The sequence below is a fragment of the Rhododendron vialii genome, chromosome 13a, assembly GCF_030253575.1.
Source record: "Rhododendron vialii isolate Sample 1 chromosome 13a, ASM3025357v1".
NCBI lineage: Eukaryota > Viridiplantae > Streptophyta > Magnoliopsida > Ericales > Ericaceae > Rhododendron > Rhododendron vialii.
This window is the reverse complement of record NC_080569.1, coordinates 28993873-29017335: the sequence shown is the minus strand read 5'-3', so window position 1 is coordinate 29017335 and position 23463 is coordinate 28993873. Positions and strand designations below refer to the sequence as shown.

Genomic DNA, 23463 nt, shown 5'->3' with positions numbered 1-23463 from the left:
TTTTTCTTTCTATCTCTCTCGAATCATTACCCATATTTCAGCTAGACCTAGTACATGCATGTATCTATATATTTATGAATTAAGAGGATAAGAGGAAAAAACCGGATGCGTCCAATTTTGCCTTTTTATTTTGGGCTCTTTCTGACCAACTTCAATATTCGGGATTGTTCATTTTGTAAAGCTATGGAGAAGGTTTTTTTTTTGCCACAACGATAACAGATGGTATTATTAAAAGTCCAAACTAAACATCAAACGGAAGACTTGTCCCTAGAAAGAGGACCAAGCAACCACAACGGAGGGGACTTAGTCCAACGACTATACTCCAAACCACTAAAACCTTCACCAGCTAAAACATGAGCAACATTATTAACGGTCTTACGAACAAACTATAGAGAAGTTCAAACATGTCGAAAATCAAGTTAATCAGATACTTATAAACTGAGATGACCGGAAAGTTTTTATTTGAAATAAACGAATTTTGATTTGGTGTGTCGTTCAATTTTGATACGATTCGTACGCTTGCAAGTACATTAAAATTTCACAACACAAGGAGACATGTGGAGTTGGCTAAATTTTTTATTTTTGAACATGGCTTTTTTTTGTCAACGATATTATGCCAGAGACTACTTTTTGGCCTCTAGTATTATATAGTGTTCGGCGGACTAATTAGTTTAGTCCTTTCGAATTAGACTAAAGTACGGCAAGTCGAATAGTGCATCTAATGCCATCTGTGGTCATGTGAACTCCACAAGCCGCTTCTGTCTCCGCCTGCTATAGTCCTCTAGTTTTATATCGATCCTTTCCTACAATTAATCTGGAAATCGAATGTGCCCAATGGTACCCTCTCCATTCCTGGTGAGAACCATGGAGATCTTACGTTCATGAAAAATAGGCGACTAAATATTGCGAAAGCCCGAAAGGGGCACACTATGAGATCTTCATATTAGACCAGATGCATGCACTTGTGCCCCTCGCGGAGTGGAGCCGAATTCCTGGTACTTTGTTTAATATTGCGAGGAGTTAGATCGAACTGCATAATCATTAGTAGGGTGCTTCTTAGACCTTAGTATAAACTATGAAGCACCGACACCTCTAGAGGTCGAGGTATCGCAGTGTCGGACATGAAGACACCTCGGGGATCCGTACGGGACATGCCACGTAGCGTGTCCCATAATTTAATTTGAATTTTTCATGGGGACACCGCTGGGACATGGCGGGGACACGCCCATAATTTAATTTGAATTTTTCATGGGGACACCGCTGGGACAGCACGGGGGGCCAAACTGTAATTTTTTTTAAAAATTTTGGGGCCAAATTATAATTTTTTAAAATTCCTGGGTGCTAAACAATAATTAATTAATTAATTATATATATATACACACACGGCGTGTCTCCCGTCGTGTCCGTGTCCCGTTGTCGGTTTCGGTGTCTGTGTCGGTATCGGTGCATCATAGAGTATGAAGAATTTTGTTCCAGATTGATACATTGAACATTTAGCAAATGGACTGAAGTACCCCATAACGGACCAACTCGATAAAGTCTGGGTAGAAGTAAGCAGATTGGGTGTACTTGAACAAGAGAAGAAAACCCAGGAAGGCACAGAACTTTGATCTTTAGTTACATCGAAAACCTAAACCTCCCTTGTAGTGTTCCAACTTCCACTTTTATGCATAGTCGTCAATTCTAGTTTGAAATTCATTTGAATACAGCTTTGAAATGTGTGTTTTGTATCATAATTTGAATTAGCTCAATTACACCGGCCTTCTTCACTTTGAATCCTCATGACATCAACGTAGGACTTCCCGCGGAGTTCACGAGAGAAATACCCTCTGAAGAAGTCTGCAACACTCACTCTTCTAAACAATGCTGGACTTTCTGGAGTGATAAGGCTAGGCGCCGGACCCAATTCTCCATCGAGTTTTGGACTGAGAAATGTGGCTACGGAGAGCCTCTCTTTCTCTCGGTTAACAGTTGCTCGATGTTCGATGCTCCGGTAAATTCCATTGGTCGCAATCTGTTGAAAGAAAGTAAGTGAACTAAGTGCAGTGTCATTAGATTTCATTGTGTTGAGGCTAGGATCATATATGGAGGGCACCACGTGGAAAATATTGCTATTGCAGTCTGATCCAATAGCGAATAAACATATGATCTCTGTATCGGTTCAGTCGTCCAATATAGATTATGAGTTATCATCCCTAGCTCATTCTAATTGTGTGTTGTTAGGTCTACTAACTAATTCTCCGATTCTAGTTAGTAAAAGAGATGATCAACTAAAAAATAGACCCTGCAAAAAAGAGCTGGTATCCTAAGCATTGCAAAATTAAGGTTCCTTGATGTTCCTAGCATCAGTGATTCAGTGGTATATAGATGCCATCACACCTACAATCATGATTGAGTATACCCGATATCTCCTTTTATATGCAAAAAAAAGAAGGAAAGTTATCAGAGTTACCAACTTAAGAAGGGATCGATATATGGTGTACCGCATGAACTGTCGGTTAATAACGAGGATGTGTGCAGTGGCGTAGCCAGAAAATCGCACCAATGGAGGCACAATTCATGCACGCGACTTTATTATGAAAAACAGAAAATTATCTATCTCCTTTTTACGACTTAACATGCCTTGATTTTTCTTTTGCACTATTTATTCAAGACTTATTTCTATTTAAAAAGTGTTTAGCTATTAGATAATATTAAAATAACAAGGAAAAAAAATAAAAATATCATATCTTGCAGATAAATTTATAAGTTCCCTAGTGGTCTAGATGAATCATATTCAAATACAAAAGAGAGAGGTCTTATTAAAAGATTTAAGAAGAAAAATAAAGAAATAAGGGAAAGGGCGAAAAGGAGCGTCGCTTGATTTGCATTTTCTGATAAGACAATAATCCATACTTATAATTCCTTGAACACGTGGTGGTTTGGAGGCGAATGTTCAGTGAATGGAGGCTTCCTTATGAGTAATTTAGTTATTTAGTGATTAAGGGACCTTACTAGGTTGTGCTCCAACACCCTTCTCCATCACATATTTATATTGGATTCATAATATTTATTCTTGAGTCTCACACGAATATGTGTTGGAAAAGAACATATTGAGATACCATCTGGTGATGCCCTCAATGATTTTTCTTTTTTCAAACGTGATACACTAAAACTTTTAAGGTTTTTTTTTACAAATGCAAAAAAAAAAAAAAAAAAGAAGACGAATCCATCCAGTGGGGGCCTGTGGGCCTCGTATGCCTCCGCCACATGTGTGGTTATGCTCTGATCATTGTATTGTTATGTTACAAGGCTTTGTGGTGAAAGAAGCTATGAGCCTTTGTTATGATCTATTGTGGTGCTAGTTATGAACTGTTGTTGTGTGGTTACGGAAGACGTACCTGTTAGGAGAGTGTAAGGTAGTCTCTTTCCAATAAAAGAAACAGATTCTTTACTCTCTTTCCAATAAAAGAATATAACAGAAGGATGATGCTATGGTGTCTCCGATTATTTTGGGGATATCGTAATTTTTGGCATAATTTTAACCATTATGAGTATAACTAAAATTCATTACAAGCATAACAGAACCCAAACAAGACATAACTAAGGAATATCCAAAAAACCAATCAAAGCATAACCAAACCCAATTAAGGCATAACAAACAAGTTATGCCTTGCTGTGGTTTTGGTTATGCTTTGTTGTGATTCTGTTATGTTTGTAATGGATTTTAGTTATACTCATAAAGGTTTTGTTATGCAAAAAGTTACGGTGTGCCCAAAATGACCGAGGACATCGAAATTATTCCCATAACAGAAATTCCATCCAAAATTCAATGCCAAGACGGCGTGCTAGAAGTTTTTTTTGGGTAAATAGCATGCTAGAATGTGAACTGACAAAATGACAGGAGCAAAGTGAGACACATTACCTCCAACATGTCTCCAATGTTGACAATAAAAGCACCTGGAAGTGGTACAACAGGAATCCACATTCCATCTTTCTTTATCTGCAAGCCTTCGATTTCATTGACTTGGAGGAGGATGGTGAGCCCGATGCCATCTGAGTGAGCGGACAGACCGATGGCTAGCTCTGGTTGTGGGCATGGAGGGTAGTAGTTCATCCTCATTGATTGCATCCCTTCCCCAAACAGGTTCCTCATGTCTGCATCCTTCATTTTTAGTGCCTTCGCCATAAGGCTAAGTATCTTCATGGCAAGGTTTTTCATTTCCAGAGAGTATGCTTCCACGGTGTCTCTGCATGGGAGGAAAGTGTCGTCATTGAAACTAGGAATTTTGTTTAGCGAAACCCTTAGAAGTTAGTCATCGGAAGATTTTTTGCTGATACAATTCAGGATTTGGGACTTACTTACTTGTGTAGTTGTATACTCCATCCGTCTCTAAATAAATGTCTGGATTGCAAATCTAGGCCTCTAAAAAGATGCATTTATTTCGCTAATAAATTCAAATGTTTTTCACAAATCAATAGATATTAATGAGTTTTTTCAAATTGTGAAAAAAGTTCCTGTGAGAGTTCTTGAGAAAGTTCTAGAGACAGAGAGAACAGCCATAGGGAGGTCCCCCCCACTCTCCCTCCTTTTCCCCCCTTTTTTTCTTCTCTTCCTACATCTCAACCCCTCAGTCCCCCTTTCCTCTGATCCCTCTTTGTCCTCTCCTCTCCTGACTCCTATAATAGTTGTGAGATGGTTGAGACTTTCTCTTAAAGGAGATATGATCTTCCACTCCCCCCATCATTTTTGGAGTAAGGAGTTATATCTAGGGTTCTAGATCTGGTTTCTTGGAACTAGTCCAGCGGCAATGGTGGCGGCTTCAGCCTTCAGTCTGCAGCGGGACTGAGCTCAAGTTGGTACGACGGGTCATTTAAGAGATTGCTTTGTCTCCATACCTGGCCACTCCAGACTACCCCCTTCATGAGTGTGATCGACTCGACTCTGGCGTCTTGGTTCCAGGCGACTTTTGTTTTGTTTTGTTTTATTTGTTTGTTGTTTTTGTATTTCCAAATCGGTAGTGTCTGTTTTTTGTACTGTGTTTTCTTATCTAATATATGAGATGATATTGTTCATCAAAAAGAGTTTAAGATGCCCCCATGCCAATATGTACTTGATAGTTGGTTTAAAAACAATGGGCTACGGGGGATACAATCAATCATAGAATGGACCGTGGAATGCAGGGTTGGCAACACTACATTTTTCTAGTTAATTGAATCCAAAATTAATTGATGACGTCCCAGAGAGAGAGAGAGAGAGAGAGAGAGAGAGAGGACCTGAATGGGAGAGGGAGATTAGGAAGTAAATGAGGTTTTCTCACATGAGTTGGGAGGGTGACCATGTAAAAAAGGTCAGCCCAATCAAGCTTCTGCTCCTCAGACACAACAAAGGCTTGTCCAAATCCTTCTAGGTCTCCTGGCTCTTGCCAAAGCTTCTTTTTCTCTTCCATTGGCAGTTTGAAAAATTCTTGAATCTCGAACTTGAGTTTCTCCACCAGTGAAGAGCTCACTCCATGGTGTATCAACTGTAATAAATTTGTTCCTTCACATCTTGCTTAGCAACATAGAGAATTGGCATTTCTATTAAAAATGAGATGTTTCATAACTTTGCGAAAACCAAGTGAATTCACATTTCACAACCAAGTGGACTTACAACTCTCTTAGGAGGCACTTGATCATTCACTCGAAATTAACAATTGAGAGTGCTATTAGAGCTCTACGAAAGACAACTATGGATTCTGGCTTGGTATTTCTTTATGAATGAAAAGGTACATATAAGTGTTTTCCTCAAGTGAAAAAAGTTGATTTCATTGATATTAGAGACTATCAGTACCCTAGAATCTAGATGGTATGCAGAACCGTTTTAGAAGAATCATCCCTCCACCCATCCATTAGTAGAGTACAATCTTCTACCTTTACCTTATTCTGATCGTTCAGAGGGTGGTCGCAAGGTCACTGAATGAATTTCCTCCACTTATTTTGGAGGTGCCGACCCCAGAGCATGGCAGAGATAACTAAGTGACATATGGAATATGGCAACGGTTGACTAAGTGACATATGGAATATGGCGACGGCAAACTGTGAAACCAACCTCCCCTGGGAAGATGGCACTTCCGAATACGGCTACATGATTGGATTAATGGGGGACAAGAGAAGTCCCAACCACTCTCATTCGTGGTTTTCCATTGTCTTGTTTGTACAACCGTGTAGGCTGAAGACAATGAAGAGTTGCATTTTATTTTACTTTCAAAAGATAGACCATGTTTGGGGAAATCCACGTTCAAGACTGCAAATAAAAGCACATGTAATACCCCTAAAACATATTTTGCTCTGTGTTAGAGTATACTAAGTAGCATGATTCTGAAAACTCTCGTTTTTTGGCAAAGGCGTGAATGCGTTAAGCGCGGGCGTGCCAAGACTTGTAGCGCCTAACTTTTGATGAAGATTCCCGTGAATCTTGACTTCTATCGTAAGAGCGATTACGTGTGACCCAAAGGTTAAAGATCACAATGTGGTTCGTGGTTTGCCACATGGTCATGGACTTAAAATTTCCTAGTTGTATAGGAAATGGAACGTACGTAAAACGTGAACTTTATTATTCCGGGATAATAAAGTTTGTACAAAAAAAGTAAAAGATCCAAACTACTTGATGAAGTGAGTTTGAATGGGGTTTGAGTACGAGGTACTCGATAATCTACTTTGCTGAAATTAAGAAAGTATGTTTCGTTGGGAAGTCTTTGGTTGTAAGCGTTGAGCTTTGATTGCTGTTAGACCTATTTTTCATCTTGTGAACTTGTATTTATAGGCACAACAGTAAGCTGATTCAGGCTTGAATTCGAAATCTGCTTTGCTTCCTATGCTGACATGTGTCCCATGATTGCTCCACTTTTTATGCATGTATGGTAGTGGGCAGTTTCTTCTGGCAATTAAGGGATCGTGGAAGATGTGGCAACAACCCCCCACTACTCCCTCTTTGTAGGCATTTGACACATGGCCTTTGATTTTGGAGGAAAATAACCTCCTCGGCAGCAACCAATTTCCTAAATACATGGGCCGCACCTCATGGGTTAGATCTGCTCCTTTCTTCATGGGCCCAACCGTGGGCTACCTTCCCAAAAGATCTTGGGCTGCATTCCTCAAATGGGCCGTATGTTTCTTGGGCCCAAATGAAAAATACCCATGGCCCAAGATTTACCCAATCAATTACTTAGCTTTCGACCTAAATTAATTAAGGAATTAATTAGAAATCCAATCAAGATTAGCTCGATCCACGGTGCCAAAAACAGGTATAAACAGATTCCCATCCTCTTCTGCTCCTATTTTCTACTCTTTAGGCCAAATGGCACTGCAATCAGACTATGGCCTGTAATGTTTCTGCTCAAGTTCTAGGTCGGACATGGCTAACGACTGTTAAAAGATCATGGCCGGGTTGCTATGGTTGGTCACCCCCTCCTATTCTTTCCGACTCCTCCCCGGATAAAGTAAATTGTTGTTGTCGATGCACTTGTGAGTAATCAATGTCTCCCATCCCATGTCCTACGGGGGTCCTTCACTTGTGTGGGTTATGCACATAAGTACCTTTAATTTAGATTGGCATATTCCTATGATTAGTGGCGAAGCCAGGAATCAAAGTTGAAGGAGGCCAAACTATGAAAGAAATTTGAGTTAATTCTGGGCCAATCTTAATATTGGATTCCATAGCCCACCAAGTCCCATGGGGTAAAAGTGCAATACTCACTAAGTTCTGTGGGTGTGATTTTACTTATTTACCCCACTTTAAATAGCAACAAATGAACACAACCCATCATTTAAGGTTTCATGAATGCAGCCCTCTCTCTCTCCTTCAGTCAACCCCGCCACCATCGGCTACTCATTTACCGGTCTCAATCCCGCCACCGGCCACTCCTCCGCTAGTCTCAACTCCACCGCCAGCTACTCCTCCTCCGGCGTTCCACCCCCGCCGCCTTTATGGACGTCGATGCCTCCGCTGCCACCTCCGTCCGCCGCCTCTGTTTGGAACTGCAATCGCCGTTCTTGCCACGGTTCCTCCACCCCCGCCCCCATCTAACCACTCATCTCCGCTGGTGACGACTCTTTGGGACACACAGAAACCGCATCCGATCGTGCTCTTCGATCGTCCTCCAGACATAATTTAACATTGTTAATCGTGGCGGATTAACACTGTTAATCCGGGTATTAACACTGTTAATTGTGGTGGTGGAGTGGTGGCGGCAGCAAAGTGGTGGGGGTGGCGGCGGTGGTGGCGGCGGCGGCGGCGGCGTTGTGGTGGTGATGGTGGCGGTCGGGGTGGTGGTGGTGGTGGTGGCGATGTGGTGGCGGCAGCGGCGATGGCATGGTGGTGGTGACGTCGTGGTGGTGGCGGTTGGATCGTCTCTCTCAAATTGCCTTTTTTTGCGAGGGGTATTTTTGTCAACAAAATAATGAAGAGGACCTACTGGACTATGGGCTCTTTGGACAGAACTTAGTAGGCTATTCTTCACCCAGACAGGACCGGCTAGGAAGTTGCTCAAGAAATTTTGGTACCATAATTGTTAAAAATAATGTCTTGTTGTATTTGGGCTAAAAATATTATGTTTGTAATTGGGCCAGTATTTGTGTCATGTATTGGGCTTTTATATTTGTGTTTTGGTCAGTAAAGGCCCAAGGTCCAAATGGTTTATCTATATAAGTCCTTGTAAGAATTGTCTAGAATGAATGAGAAGAAAATATCAGTGCTTTTCCCCATTCCCCTGTTTCCAGTTTCAACGTGTTCTTCCCCGATAAACTTGCGGCATCCAATTTCTTTGTTTAGTTGCTAATTTTCCCATAATCAAGCAAAGAGGCAAGGCTAATCTCAGCCAACACCATAACACAATTCAGTTATTCGAGTTTTTATGGAACGATTTTAAAACTTGAATATTCAATATTGAAACTTGAATATTCAATATTGAGTATTGTTGCTGTCATATCATTCGACGGCATGCATTATCATTCACCCTAATTTAATGTGCTCAAACTGAGGATTAGCCTTCTGTTGAAATCTTATAGTTTCCTTTATATATACCATCTACAAAATTTATGCAAACTATATACTCAGGAAAAAAACCTAAGTTCTCAGCCTCGCAATAGCTAGCTCCGCCACTGCTTATGGTTGGTTGCTGATCTCCACCTCGTATCTAAATTCAAGCTTTATTCCCTCCTCAACTAAATAAAATTGTGCTTGGTTTCCAAAATTTAAGCATACATATATGTGTTAACTCGATCTGTAGAGATGTGTTTTATGTGGTATAGCTAACCTGAAAGAATCCCCAGTCTTTGCAAGCATGGTGAAGCTTCTCCAGCTCTGAATTGGCCGCCTCATGATCTCCACAAAGTAGGCTATCCAAGTCGATGACTGGAACCTCAGGTAAAGAATTGGAGCCAACTGCAGCAGATGCTAGGGGTAGTGGAGGGTCTTGATCAGGACGGATGTACCTTGGTGGTAAGGTGGTGAGAGGCTCCTTAGCCACCAGCTCTTGGACATTAGGCACCTCTAGTGAACCCCCTAGCCTTGTCATATTTGGTTCCACGTACGGCAGCTACGAAAGATGTTTGCTCTCTCTCTCTCTGTGGGTGTCTCTCTGTGGGTGTGTGAATTTAAGCATGTGTTTTCAAGTTTCAGCTAGACCTAGTGCATGCATGCATAGTTATCGAAATCGTACGATTCCCGATTCGAATCGTACGATTCGGTTCGATTCAAGTATGAAACAATTCGGATCGATTATATGAATCGTGAATAGGTAAGAATCGAAGTGAGAATCGCAGAATCGTGCTTTGAATCGGTGAATTGTGAGGTGAATCGTGAGAATCGTACGATTCAGTTTGTTTTCGAATGAGTGGGTTTTCTGGCAGATTCGGTCAGATTTCTGGGCATAAATCGAAAAATACATTACCTTTATGGGAGGCGAGGGGTCGGAATATGTTTCCTAACCTGTAGAGAATCCAAACGATCCACGAAAACGAAGACCCAAGCCCCCGTGATGAAGCTTCGAGCTCCATCGAAACCTTCAACGTCGACATTGATGCTTGAACTGCATCTCGTTGTTGTCGATGAGTGTACTGAGTTTTTTGTTTGTCTTTTATACGTTCACTAGTTAATAGGTGTATATTATATATATATTCCTAGTTAGTGGGGTGTATTTATTATAGTATATTCTAGTTAGTGGATGTATATAATATATATAGTATATATATATTTTAGTAGTAGGGTGTGTGTGTATATATATTAGTCAGTGGGAGATGTGTTATATGGAGTGTCCAAACATCAGAGTATATAAAGTCCTTTATCAAAAAATAAAAAAAGCAAAACATAGTCTAATAAACTTCTTTTTAACTAGTGTATTGCATATTTAGATCACAAGATCATTATTCAAACTTCAAATCTATATTTTTTATGCATTTTTAAGAATTTGACTGAATCGGAACGATTCACGATTCGATATGATTCACGATTCGCAAATGGGCCTTTTCGATTCTTGATTCGATTCTCGATTTGACAACTATGCATGCATGTATCTATATATTTTGGAATTAAGAGGATAAGAGGAAAAAACTGGATGCGTCTGCCTTTTTATTTTGGGCTCTTTCTGACTCACTTCAATATTCGGGATTGTTCATTTTGTAAAGTTATGAAGAAATTCAAACATGTTGGAAATCAAGTTAATCAGATACTTATAAATCGAGATGATTGGAACGTTTTTATTTGAAATAAACAAATTTTGAATTAGTGTGTCGTTAAGTTTTTTTTTTTTTTTCTTAAGCAGAATGTTTTCGAAAATTGTCTTTATCGATTTGATCTCTTCTATGTTATTTTTGAAGTGATTAACCTTCTTACGCAGCTCTAAAAAATAAATTATGCCAGCTACTTTACCCAACTCCAGCTACTTTATCCTACCTTGTACCTTAGCAGTGGCAAGTTTCACAAGCAAACTAATGTATCTATTAGTTTTCTCTTGCAGACGTTGCACTGTTCAATTTCATATAAATGGTTTCAATAAGTATAGGGACACTCCTATCGATCACTTCTCGATCACATTTTTTTTTATATATGTGTGAGATCCATCTCACGATTAAATGGGGGGGGGGGGGGGGAACACATGTGTGAGAGAGCTATGATCGGGGAGTGGCCAGTAGATTGTTAATCTTTGTAACGATTTCAGAGATTAATAAAATTCTTCCACCTTTCAAAAAATAATAATAATAAGTGACTGGTAGGAATATATATAGCATTGTTCAAATGGTTTACAAAACACAATGATTGAGATGTGTGGATTACTCTCAAGAAATTTCTCATCTCACACAATGAGTGTACATAGCACTGTTCAAATGGTTTACAGAACACAATGATTGAGACCTACGAAAATCACTTCCCTTATCGGATATTCCGCTACTGTCTAGCCGCCATACTGCTAAGCGAGGGCAATAACTTTGCTTACTGAAATGTGTACGAATATTAAATACAATTTTATAAAATCGAGTTGGGCCCCGTGTCCCACGGGTATGGGAATTAATAAGTTTGGACTCGCCACCAAGTGTAACACATTTATTGCAAAGTTTTTATTGTATGAAAAATTTTAAATTGGGCTGACAATAGTAAGTGTGTGAATGTATATTAAAGGGTATAAAAAATACACATAAATACGTGTTTTTCTTGTCTTCTAATATGCTTATCGTCAGCCAGTGGGCTGGCTGATAATAGCAATACCGTTATTGTATTAAGTATTAACATTCCCTTAAAAATATGATAATTGGGTTTCTAATTAAAACATTAGTGGTATTGATGTTTCAGCTGTCCTGGCTCTGATTTTGAATCCTCATGGCATCGCGATATGATTTCCCATCAAGCTTTCGAGCGAATAAGCCTTTGAAATACTCGGCAACCCTAATTCTTCTAAAAAGTGCAGGAGTTTGTGGGGTAACCATACTCGGCGCAGGGCCCATTTCTTCGTCGTATCCAGGGCTGTAAGCTGTTGCGATTGACAGCCTCTCCTTCCCAGAGTTCACTACCGCTCGATGCTCGATGCTATGATAAGCTCCGTTGGTGACAATCTGCGGAAAAAGGTAAGTCTACACTTGGTAAGATAATCTGGAACACAAAAATGGGCACCTTTAAAGTATCCAAGTTTCGCATTTTATCATTCGTCTTTTCCAAATGATTCATGACTTATTGTATAGTAACTCATGGATATCTTTTCCTAAAATTATGGCTCTATAGATAATGATGATGATCATGGAAATCCTTGTTTGTCAATCATGGTAAGAGTCCTGGAAATGTAATTTTAGTACCTCTCACAATTCATTGATAGGTGGTTAGTTTGTCTATTGACATGGAAATCACCAAATTAAGCGATTTGAACACTTCCTTCATTGTAAAATACTCTGAGGCACATAAGCTCCATCTGGAATAATTAAGGTATCGCCATCAATGCATTTGTCGCCCACGACTTTGACTTGCAGTTTATTTGGCGCTTGAAGATTAAATAAGACGTATTTACCTTGCGATTGGGGAAGCCTCTTGCCCCATCTAAGTTTTTGAAGGTTACAGGTAGCCCTTTGAGAACATTTAATGTTAAACAAATATAGGAGAGTAGAAAATGTTTTGAAAATTTAGTAGGGAAAGAAACACAAGAATAAATAGTATTCATAGTTAATATAAAGGAACAAATAGATAAGACCAAAAAAATAAGAAAATATTCCAATTGTACTAGTTTTTAAAGGTCATAATTTTGAGAAGAGAAATTATTTTCTGAAATTTCAACAAAAACAAAGAAAAAAAATAGAAAACCTAAAACAGAAGAAAACCAACTGTAACATAGAAAAATAAAAAATGTAAATGTAAAAAGGATTAAAAAAAATGTTACTTAAAATTAGATAACACCGATAGTAACTTCTGCGTTCCAATTCCACTTGTGTTGATTGTATGTCAAAATTAGAGTTGTTCTTTTTGAGAACTAAAACCATCTCTAAGACCTATGAAACATGAACCGTCAACAGCATTGTGCTTGATTGTGGGATATTATTTTCAGTATCACTCATGAATAATAAGTTCCCCGTCTATATACTTGATTTCCGGGTCGGCCCATTGGATTTGAAGGTATGTGGTTATTACCTCTAGAATGTCCCCAATGTTGACCACAAAGGTTTCAGGGAGGGGTTTAACGGGAACCCACATCCCGTCTTTCCTGATTTGTAGACCTTCCACTTCATTGATTTGGAGGAGGATGGTGAGGCCAACGGAATCTGAGTGTGGAGTGAGACCAATGACCTTCTCTGGTTGTGGGCATGGAGGATAATAATTCATCCTCATTGCTTGCCTCCCGTCTTTAAACAAGTCTCTCATCTCCTCTGTCTTCATTTTCAGAGCTTTGGAAATGAAATCTAGAATCTTCATGGCGAGATGTTTCAACTCATTAGCATAATTGTCCAAGGTATCTCTGCATGGAAGACTTAGTAGGCCATCAGAGTCGGTTCAAATACAACCTGTAAAAATACTAAAAATACCCACACTTTGTTTTCCGGTTCTTAGCTTTTTTCATTGTTAGATTATGGGAAAATCTTGAAAGCTCTTTTTTTTTTTTGGGCTAGGCGAAAGTCAGCATTATTAGATGTTGTTAGTGAGGTTCGGACCATTGTCAAATGCATAAGAGTGTACATGTTACCTACTACTTGGCTACCCCTTCAATTGCAATCTTGGAGCTCTTTGCAATTGTATCAACATTAAGGGGTGCCCAACAAATCTAACTTCATGCATGAAAACTCTAATGCAACTCACTCTCTTTATTAATTGCATTTGTTTTGGTTGCTAAGGTCTAGCATAGTGTAAGTTGAGAGGTGTGATAAGTGTCAAAACACGAAGCCCTCCCAAGTACATTTGTTAGTCATTTATCTATGTTACTTTATATTATTTTGTCTTTTTTGTGTCTAAAGGGTGATTGAGCTTGTTGTCCACGATTTTGGATAAAAATAGAAGTTAAAAGAAAATTTGGGGTTAAAGTGCAAAAGGCTTACTTAAACTGGGGTGATTGATTTGTGATTATTTAGAAGTCCCATGACCTTTCAAGTAATTAATGCCTTTAAATCCGGGGGGTTTTTAGAGGTCGGTCCTTTTTTTAGCTTTGATTTGATTTTATCTCAACCCTGAATGTGTTATTTTGGATTGGGAGATGCTGCCAAGCAGAGGTGCTTGGCAGCGGTGCCGAGCGCATCTCGGCCGTCCAAAAGTGTTTTGAATGGCCCGGATGTAAAGGTACCGAACGGATTTAAAAAAAAAAGAAAAAGAAAAGGAAAAAGATGTTTCGATTCGGGCCGTTGATTCCGAGATGAACGGCCGGATTGGCCGCTCGGCACCCGCTCGGCAGGGGTGCCGCTCGGCAGGGTCCCCGGGTCCTGTTATTTTATCCAATCTTTTTAAAGTAGTCTTGACCTATATTATTTTGAACAAAAATACCCCTACCCATGTGAATTGGACTATATGAACTGACTATGCGAGCATAGTCTTGCCACACTAAAATAAAAAGTTCATATAGCCTCACTACACACACTTTACATAGTTCGCCACATAGTTCACATACTAATTAATTAAACTACACATTTTACATAGCCTCGTTCACAATTCACATTACTCAACACACACTAAAATATATTCACACTAAAGCTAATTGAGTTCTCTTTGTTGTAAAAAAAAAAAAAACTAAGCTAATTAGTCAGACTTGCCGGCGAGCTAGCCTGGAATACTCTCCATACTCATTAAGAAAAATGAAAAAAAAAATACTAATACCTTCTTACGTCGATTTAAGTGATGGAAAATGGACAAGTGCAATCAGTCAAACCTTAATCACCCAAGGTAGATTATTTTATGAAATATTATATCAGGTAATTAAAAACTGTTTTGATTTCGTCATTAATAAACTCTTTTAGTATTTCGAACGGCGTCATTTACAAACTCTTAATCGTACTGTTTCTAATCTACCTAATAAAACACAAGAGTGCAGGGATCACACAAACACAAGATGAAAGAAGAGTTGAGATTCATTTGATCCAAGGGATAACAAGGAACTTTGCAAATGAAATGTATGTGCCCACATTCTTTGTAGTAATTGTGCAAAAGAACTTTGTAAATGTAATGTAAGTGCCCACATTCTTTATAGTAATTGCACAAATGCCACCGATCTTCTAATTCTAAAACTCTATACGCAAATTGATAGTTCTTTGTAGCTAACTTAAAAGTTTAGTTGGGGAGTGTCGTAAGCACGAGTAATTCTCTTCGTACCACTAAAAGGAGGATCACATACTACACACTAATGAATCGATTTAGTGTTTGAGCCACTGGCTAGCAAGTGTTGTAGGCACGGGCAATTTCAACCGAGGTGCGTAGTACCGTAGGTACAGGCAAACGCTATTATCAAATATAGTAGTACTCTACACGTGTGTCCCACACGATTTCATGACATCCCTCGTCTAGGGGGAAGATGAAATTCTGCATCAAGCTTCTTTTATGCATAGGTTTTAGGTTTTTTATTTGAATTAATTGTAAGACTAAAAATCCTTTTCGTTTCAATTGAACAAATGGATTTTATTTCTTCCTATCTATTGAGTATTTGTATTCCAGATTTCAAATACGTAGTTTTGCATGCATGTAATGGTTTTCATTGATTGTGCCGTTAGGCGACCAGACCATGCTAATGGTCCGTGCTATGAGATAGTTCATGCATTTTAACAACTCAATTATTTTCTTGAGAATTATCGAAAGGGATTGCAAGCCCTGGCAATAATCCCTTCTGATTTGATTAATTAACCTAACCTATGCATGTATTAGTTACATGATTGGAGTGGATTAGAAACTCTAGATACTTTCTCCATCTATTTCTCAAACTTTTAATTTAATTTTTTTTCTTAATCTAGATAGTTCCCAAAAATCAAACTTTTTCCTTCTGAATTAATCTAGAAATTAATCGAAGTTAGCGTTACTTAGCCATACTGTCCGTAAGAATTGATATTTGGACTTAGCAACTATTCTCTGAGTAGTTGTTAATTCTCAATTTCCATAATTTATTTTTGACTCGGTATGACACGTCAATATGCCGTTGAATAACAATGACATTTGTTTCAGCCAAAATTTGTCGAGTTTGTCGAGGATAGTTCTGTTTTTCGGGGGGATATGTATGCCCTCTCACAATATGCAAGTACAAGTTCATACGCGTTTATCTATATACATACCTATATGTATCCATATACACATGTGGACAGGGGCAGAGCTAGTATGTGGGGAGGTGGCATGTGCCACCCCCGGTTCCAAAAAAAAAAATTTATTACACATAATCAGGTTATTTTGTATGGTGCAAGGGACCAGACTTGAAGAATTCTACATGGACAGCATCTTGATAGAGTACGGCAAAGTATTATTTTGTATGATGCAAGGAACCAGGGTTCGAATCCATCGGCACCCTATATTTTTCCTTTTTTTCGATAACACACTCTCCATCTCCCTCCCTCCCTCTCTCTCTAGTTGCACAAGTCTTTACAAGATTTATAATTTTTCCCACAAATTAGAAAGGAACATGACCCATTTAGAAATTAAAATTTTTCATGACCACATAATTCTGTTTGTAGACTAATGCGGCTCGACTATGTATTTATGGGTATAAAAAAAAAAAAACCAATACTTTATACAAATACGGTAAAAAAGCCCACAACATAACCTAATTATACGATTACACACTTAATTTTTTTTTCCATATTTTTTTGCATAACACGTAATTAGATTTTCATTGAATGGTGTCACCCCCGCGTCCGAATTCTGGCTCTACCCCTACATGTGGGTACATATTTATGTATGGATGGATGGATGGATAGATAGATGAATACCTGAAGGGGAGTGGGAGCTTGGGAAAAAGGTGGGGTTTTCTCAAATGGGTTGGAAGTGTAGTCAAGGCAAACATGTCTGCCCAATCGAGCTTCTGCTCCTCAGAAAAAACAAAGGCCTGCCCAAATCCTTCGTAATCTTTTGAATCCTGCCAGAATTTCTTCTTTTCTTCCATCGGGAGGTTGAAGAATTCTTTGATCTCCATTTTCGCTTTCTCCAGTAGTGCAGAGCTCACTCCATGGTTTATTAACTGCAACACATTTCGTTCTTTTCAGTGATTGAATTGTTAATTATTTCAAGTTTGTTCAGTTCAAAATTAGGAGATAAACTTTTTCACGGAGGCTCCGTAAACAGTTGCGCAATTACAACCGTCCGTTTCGGCATTGAATAGTCCGGATTGTAAGAAAAAGTGAATAGTTTCTCTTACAATCCAGACCGTCCAAGACACTTTAGACGCATGCAATTTGCTTTGTAAATGCGAATACACGAAAAGATCGTAAATAAATTTTTGGGGTTGCAACAAAGCCCAGTTTGGTGAATCTTTGTTTAATAAAGTCATAACCTTCACATGCAGTACTGTACTGGGAGACCGACCGTTTGCATTAAGATGGTGAGTTTCGAGTAATTAAAACCCTTAAAAATACTCAACATAATAGTGATTTAAATAAAGCTAATAAGATCTATTCCAACATGATTTATGCGAATATCATTTTTCTCTATTCATTTTTCTATGCATTCAGTCGTCAGTGGACTTTAAAAATGGAAGTTGCTGTTTGACAAGAAAACCTAAAATTGGTTTCTTGTTTCTTGTTTTTCCTTAGAGATAAGTCAGCAGCAAACTATCGTACTTTTAAGCTGGCATATGTTTTGGGTACGTTTACGTTAATTGATTTCCACGCTCTACTTTTGTACACAGACGATCCATTTTTAACGTGAAGTTAAAAGATGCTTGCGTAAGAAAGTGGAATGCCAAAATCAGCATTTTTATATTATTTGAGGTATATTCAGTACCTGGAAGAATCCCCACTCTTTGCATGCAGAGTCCAGCTTCTTCAATTCCATTTGATCTCCAGAAAGCAATTTCTCCAAGTCGATTATGGGGACATCGGGAAGCGAAGAATATGATGTTATCGGAGGGTCTTGATCAGGCCGAATATATCGGGCTGGGACTACGGTCGGTGATTCTTTGGCCAGTTCTTGGACACAAGGTACAAGAAGGGAGCTCCTTTCGAATGCTTCCATTGATTCCTTCAACTCCTCCAATAGAACCTACAAAGGCATGAATGTCCAAATCTCTCTCTCTCTCTCTCTCTCTCTCTCTCTCTCTCTCTCTCTCTCGTTGAATTTTATGATGAGTGGGTTTTTGTTTGGCTTGCTGTAGGAGAGGTTTTAAAGGAGAAGTTAAAGAATTGATTTCTAGTATCCTAGAATATTTTGACTAAATTGATTTCTTGACAGACTGTCACTTAACGGTCGCCAGAATATTTTATTATCTTCGTGTTTGTTCCAAAAAATGACCACTAATATGGGAACGCCACATCGCGAGTATCTATCTATCCATCGGAGTATCTATCTATCAATATCAATATATGCACTAAGCAAATTTGTTTGAATCCCAAAAGCCTCAAATCCCCCAATTCTAAATGAGATTAAATTTTTTACACGGCCAGTGTAAACATTTGTTTAATCTAAATTAATTATATTGTGCCAAACTGTCATGTTTTATTGATTGGGATCACTGTTTTGCAACGTGGCGCAATGTAATTGATTTGGAAGAAACAAATGTTTACACCAGCGGTCTAAGAAATTTATTCTCATTCTTAATTCCTAGATTTTACACTTTTTTTAAACAATGAAAATACCCACCACGTACACCTATCCCACCCAAGCACAAACGAAAAACCCGGCAACAATCCAAATACAACAACTTACACAATCTATCACATACATGTAGAGTCCACATATAATAATATATATGGGCCCCACATATATGTGAAAGCTTGTATTTGGAGTTGTGTTTAGATTGTTGCATGAGTATCATTTTTGTAAAACAAATTGGCCCACTTTGACTTGGGAATGACTTCGGTGTCTTCCTTCCTTTTGGAGATACCGTAATTTTTGGCATAACCGAATCATTACAAGCATAATTAAAATCATTACAAGTATAACAGAATCATAACAAGGCATAACCAACGCATAACCAAAAACCAACTAAGGCATAACCAACCAAGTTATGCCTTGTTATGGTTCTAGTTATGCTTTGTAATGGTTCTGGTTATACTTGTAATAGTTTTGGTTATACTCATAATGGTTTTAGTATGTCAAAAGTTACGGTGTCTTCAAAAAGAGGGGAGATACCGAAGTCATTCCCCTCTGACTTCCACTTCCACACTCCCATGGCACTACGTTGCCCACTAAAACAAAAAAAACCACTCTCATAAAAGGATATTGATTTTGGGGCTCCTTTTTTACTGCCGGCATGTACACATTTGAACCGTCTAATATGCATTTGTTATGTCCTATATTATTAATTAATTAATCTCTTTTGTTGTATTTTTGGTGATTGTATGAAAGTGAATACGCTCTTCGATCAGAATCAACCGACAATTCTTTGCCTATCCTCTTGACTTGTTTTGTTTCTTCATTCTTTAATTTATTAATTCTCCGCTTACTCTTGTCTGAAACGTCCCCATACGTTATACATTGATAACATAGCCTCGAAAGTGATAAGATGAATATCTATATAATATGGGAGAGCGGTACAAATTTTTCACCGTTGATTGGTACATAAATTTCAACCGTTGGATGAGAAATCCTTGGAAATTAGTCACTAATTTAAATGTCTTTCTTTTATTAGTCACTAATTTCAATCAGTTTAAATATCCTAATCTCCCAGTTTATTTAAATAGCTACACATTTATATATTGATAGATTCCCATTAATATCCTAATCAATCAGAAGGAATGATCCGGTCAAACTATAAAGTAGTAATCTTACTTAAGGAAATCAATTACGGATTCATTAAAGGAATTATTGATTCATTAGTTCTCACGAGATAATTATTGATAGATTCCCTTAAAGAGAAAACAGATCCTTAATTAGATTATCCTTCTTCAAAGTTTATAACCACAATAAGATCATTTTTCATCAAAGAGCTTAAGAATTACGGATTCTGCAGAAAACATTTTGTCCCAATTAGTGATTGAATCATCAAAGAGTTTAAGAATTACGGGTTTTGCTCTTACTCTGTGGACCAACGCTTGGAGGGTATAGGATGCTGTAGGCATTGGAAACTCCCTAAGGGAACATTATCCTCAGATTCCTAGGTCTCTCTCTCTCTCTCTCTCTCTCTCTCTCTCTCTCTCTCTCTCTCTCTCCCCTACGTGCCATTCATACTTTCTTTTAATAAAACAAAATTATATCCTTGAAAATTCTTCAAAAAAAAAAATTTGTATTCGAGTACCCTTCGGCTAGAAAGTTTCTGAAATTGAAATTTAGTAAGGTTTCTATCCAATTGAAATATTGAAATGTTTGAAAGAGGTTTCATACTTTCTTTTATTGAAACAAAATTATATCCTTGAAAATCCTTCCAAAAAAAAAAAATGTATTCGAGTACCTTTCTGCTACCCTTCGGCTAGAAAGTTTCTGAAATTGAAATTTAGTAAGGTTTCTGTCCAACCGAAATATTGAAATATTTGAATGAGATTTTTGGGTATTATCTCCGTAACCATGTATGGATCCTTCGGTTGTGATTTTTTTGTGGTTTGGTCCTTACCCTTGTATTAGAAAAACTTAAAAGGCAATGACTAAGAAAAGGAAGACAACACATAATTTTTCTGTACATATTTTTCACCGTTAGATTGGTATATAAATTTCAACCGTTGGATGAGAAATCCTTGGAAATTAGTCATTAATTTAAATGTCTTTCTTTTATTAGTCACTAATTTCAATCAGTTTTAATATCCTAATCTCCCAGTTTATTTAAATAGCTACACATTTATATATTGATAGATTCCCATTAATATCCTAATCAATCAGAAGGAATGATCCGGTCAAACTATAAAGTAGTAATCTTACTTAAGGAAATCAATTACGGATTCATTAAAGGAATTATTGATTCATTAGTTCTCACGAGATAATTATTGATAGATTCCCCTTAAAGAGAAAACAGATCCTTAATTAGATTATCCTTCTTCAAAGTTTATAACCACAATAAGATCATTTTTCATCAGAGAGCTTAAGAATTACGGGTTCTGCGGAAAACATTTTGTCCCAATTAGTGCTTGAATCATCAGAGAGCTTAAGAATTACGGATTTTGCTCTTACTCTGTGGACCAACGCTTGGAGGGTATTGGACGCTGTAGGCATTGGAAACTCCCTAAGGGAACATTATCCTCAGATTCCTAGGTCTCTCTCTCTCTCTCTCTCTCTCTCTCTCTCTCTCTCTCTCTCTCTCTCTCCCCTCCCTTCTTTCCTTCCTACGTGCCATTCATACTTTCTTTTAATAAAACAAAATTATATCCTTGAAAATTCTTCAAAAAAAAAAATTGTATTCGAGTACCCTTCGGCTAGAAAGTTTCTGAAATTGAAATTTAGTAAGGTTTCTATCCAATTGAAATATTCAAATGTTTGAATGAGGTTTCATGCTTTCTTTTATTGAAACAAAATTATATCCTTGAAAATCCTTCCAAAAAAAAAAAGTATTCGAGTACCCTTCTGCTACCCTTCGGCTAGAAAGTTTCTGAATTTGAAATTTAGTAAGGTTTCTGTCCAACTGAAATATTGAAATATTTGAATGAGATTTTTGGGTATTATCTCCGTAACCATGTATGGATCCTTCGGTTGTGATTTTTTTGTGGTTTGGTCCTTACCCTTGTATTAGAAAAACTTAAAAGGCAATGACTAAGAAAAGGAAGACAACACATATTTTTTCTGTACATATTTTTCACCGTTGGATTGGTACATAAATTTCAACCGTTGGATGAGAAATCCTTGAAAATTAGTCACTAATTTAAATGTCTTTCTTTTATTAGTCACTAATTTTAATCAGTTTTAATATCCTAATCTCCCAGTTTATTTAAATAGCTACACATTTATATACTGATAGATTCCCATTAATATCCTAATCAATCAGAAGGAATGATCCGGTCAAACTATAAAGTAGTAATCTTACTTAAGGAAATCAATTACGGATTCGTTAAAGGAATTATTGATTCATTAGTTCTCACGAGATAATTATTGATAGATTCCCCTTAAAGAGAAAATAGATCCTTAATTAGATTATCCTTCTTCAAAGTTTATAACCACAATAAGATCATTTTTCATCAGAGAGCTTAAGAATTACGGGTTCTGCAGAAAACATTTTGTCCCAATTAGTGCTTGAATCATCAGAGAGCTTAAGAATTACGGGTTTTGCTCTTACTCTGTGGACCAACGCTTGGAGGGTATTGAACGCTGCAGGCAGTGGAAACTCCCTAAGGGAACATTATCCTCAGATTCTCAGGTCTCTCTCTCTCTCTCTCTCTCTCTCTCTCTCTCTCTCTCTCTCTCTCTCTCTCTCCTTCCTACGTGCCATTCATACTTTCTTTTAATAAAACAAAATTATATTCTTGAAAATTCTTCAAAAAAAAAATTGTATTCGAGTACCCTTCGGCTAGAAAGTTTCTGAAATTGAAATTTAGTAAGGTTTTTATCCAATTGAAATATTGAAATGTTTGAATGAGGTTTCATACTTTCTTTTATTGAAACAAAATTATATCCTTGAAAATCCTTCAAAAAAAAAAAAAGAATTCGAGTACCCTTCTGCTACCCTTCGGCTAGAAAGTTTCTGAAATTGAAATTTAGTAAGGTTTCTGTCCAACCGAAATATTGAAATATTTGAATGAGATTTTTGGGTATTATCTCCGTAACCATGTATGGATCCTTCGGTTGTGATTTTTTTTGTGGTTTGGTCCTTACCCTTGTATTATAAAAACTTAAAAGGCAATGACTAAGAAAAGGAAGACAACACATATTTTTTCTGTACAAATTTTTCACCGTTGAATTGGTACATAAATTTCAACCGTTGGATGAGAAATCCTTGAAAATTAGTCACTAATTTAAATGTCTTTCTTTTATTAGTCACTAATTTCAATCAGTTTAAATATCCTAATCTCTCAGTTTATTTAAATAACTACACATTTATATACTGATAGATTCCCATTAATATCCTAATCAATCAGAAGGAATGATTCGGTCAAACTATAAAGTAGTAATCTTACTTAAGAAAATCAATTAGGGATTCATTAAAAGAATTATTGATTCATTAGTTCTCACGAGATAATTATTGATAGATTCCCTTAAAGAGAAAACAGATCCTTAATTAGATTATCGTTCTTCAAAGTTTATAACCACAATAAGATCATTTTTCATCAGAGAGCTTAAGAATTACGGGTTCTGCAGAAAACATTTTGTCCCAATTAGTGCTTGAATCATCAGAGAGCTTAAGAATTACGGGTTTTGCCCTTAGTCTGTGGACCAACGCTTGGAGGGTATTGGACGCTGTAGGCATTGAAAACTCCCTAAGGGAACATTATCCTCAGATT

General features: G+C 37.6%; 3 protein-coding genes and 1 long non-coding RNA gene across 4 annotated transcripts in view; 1 reads left to right on the top strand and 3 right to left on the bottom strand.

Moving 5' to 3' along the window:
- Nucleotides 1–23463, bottom strand: part of LOC131312378 (protein SRG1-like) — a 43946-nt gene that overhangs the window by 17287 nt on the left and 3196 nt on the right. The window lies entirely within an intron of this gene.
- Nucleotides 814–2017, top strand: LOC131312388 (uncharacterized). The gene is made up of 2 exons (XR_009195859.1): nt 814–1066; nt 1455–2017. It is a non-coding gene; the product is annotated as an uncharacterized LOC131312388 (long non-coding RNA).
- LOC131312374 (oxoglutarate-dependent flavonoid 7-O-demethylase 1-like) lies at nt 1509–9618 on the bottom strand. The gene is made up of 4 exons (XM_058340076.1): nt 9276–9618; nt 5257–5504; nt 3905–4229; nt 1509–2014 (listed from the first exon to the last, which is right to left on the bottom strand). Exons 1-4 carry the CDS (start codon nt 9534–9536, stop codon nt 1748–1750), a joined length of 1101 nt encoding a protein of 366 aa, XP_058196059.1. The 5' UTR covers nt 9537–9618; the 3' UTR covers nt 1509–1747.
- On the bottom strand, nt 11803–18193 carry LOC131312379 (protein SRG1-like). Its single transcript, XM_058340082.1, has 4 exons — nt 17891–18193; nt 16882–17129; nt 13127–13451; nt 11803–12066 (listed from the first exon to the last, which is right to left on the bottom strand). Exons 1-4 carry the CDS (start codon nt 18119–18121, stop codon nt 11803–11805), a joined length of 1068 nt encoding a protein of 355 aa, XP_058196065.1. The 5' UTR covers nt 18122–18193.

What these genes read in the sequence shown, in the direction of transcription:
- LOC131312374 (XM_058340076.1), bottom strand. Translation starts at nt 9,536, where the DNA reads ATGACAAGGCTAGGGGGTTCACTAGAGGTGCCTAATGTCCAAGAGCTG. An exon ending in AATCTCCCTCTCCCATTCAG is followed by an intron (nt 4,230 to 5,256) that starts GTCCTCTCTCTC and finishes CCTCCCATGCAG; the next exon opens with AGACACCGTGGAAGCATACT. An exon ending in ACATTGGAGACATGTTGGAG is followed by an intron (nt 2,015 to 3,904) that starts GTAATGTGTCTC and finishes TTCTTTCAACAG; the next exon opens with ATTGCGACCAATGGAATTTA.
- LOC131312379 (XM_058340082.1), bottom strand. Translation starts at nt 18,121, where the DNA reads ATGGAAGCATTCGAAAGGAGCTCCCTTCTTGTACCTTGTGTCCAAGAA. An exon ending in AAGAGTGGGGATTCTTCCAG is followed by an intron (nt 17,130 to 17,890) that starts GTACTGAATATA and finishes AATGTGTTGCAG; the next exon opens with TTAATAAACCATGGAGTGAG. An exon ending in AAGCTCCCACTCCCCTTCAG is followed by an intron (nt 13,452 to 16,881) that starts GTATTCATCTAT and finishes TCTTCCATGCAG; the next exon opens with AGATACCTTGGACAATTATG.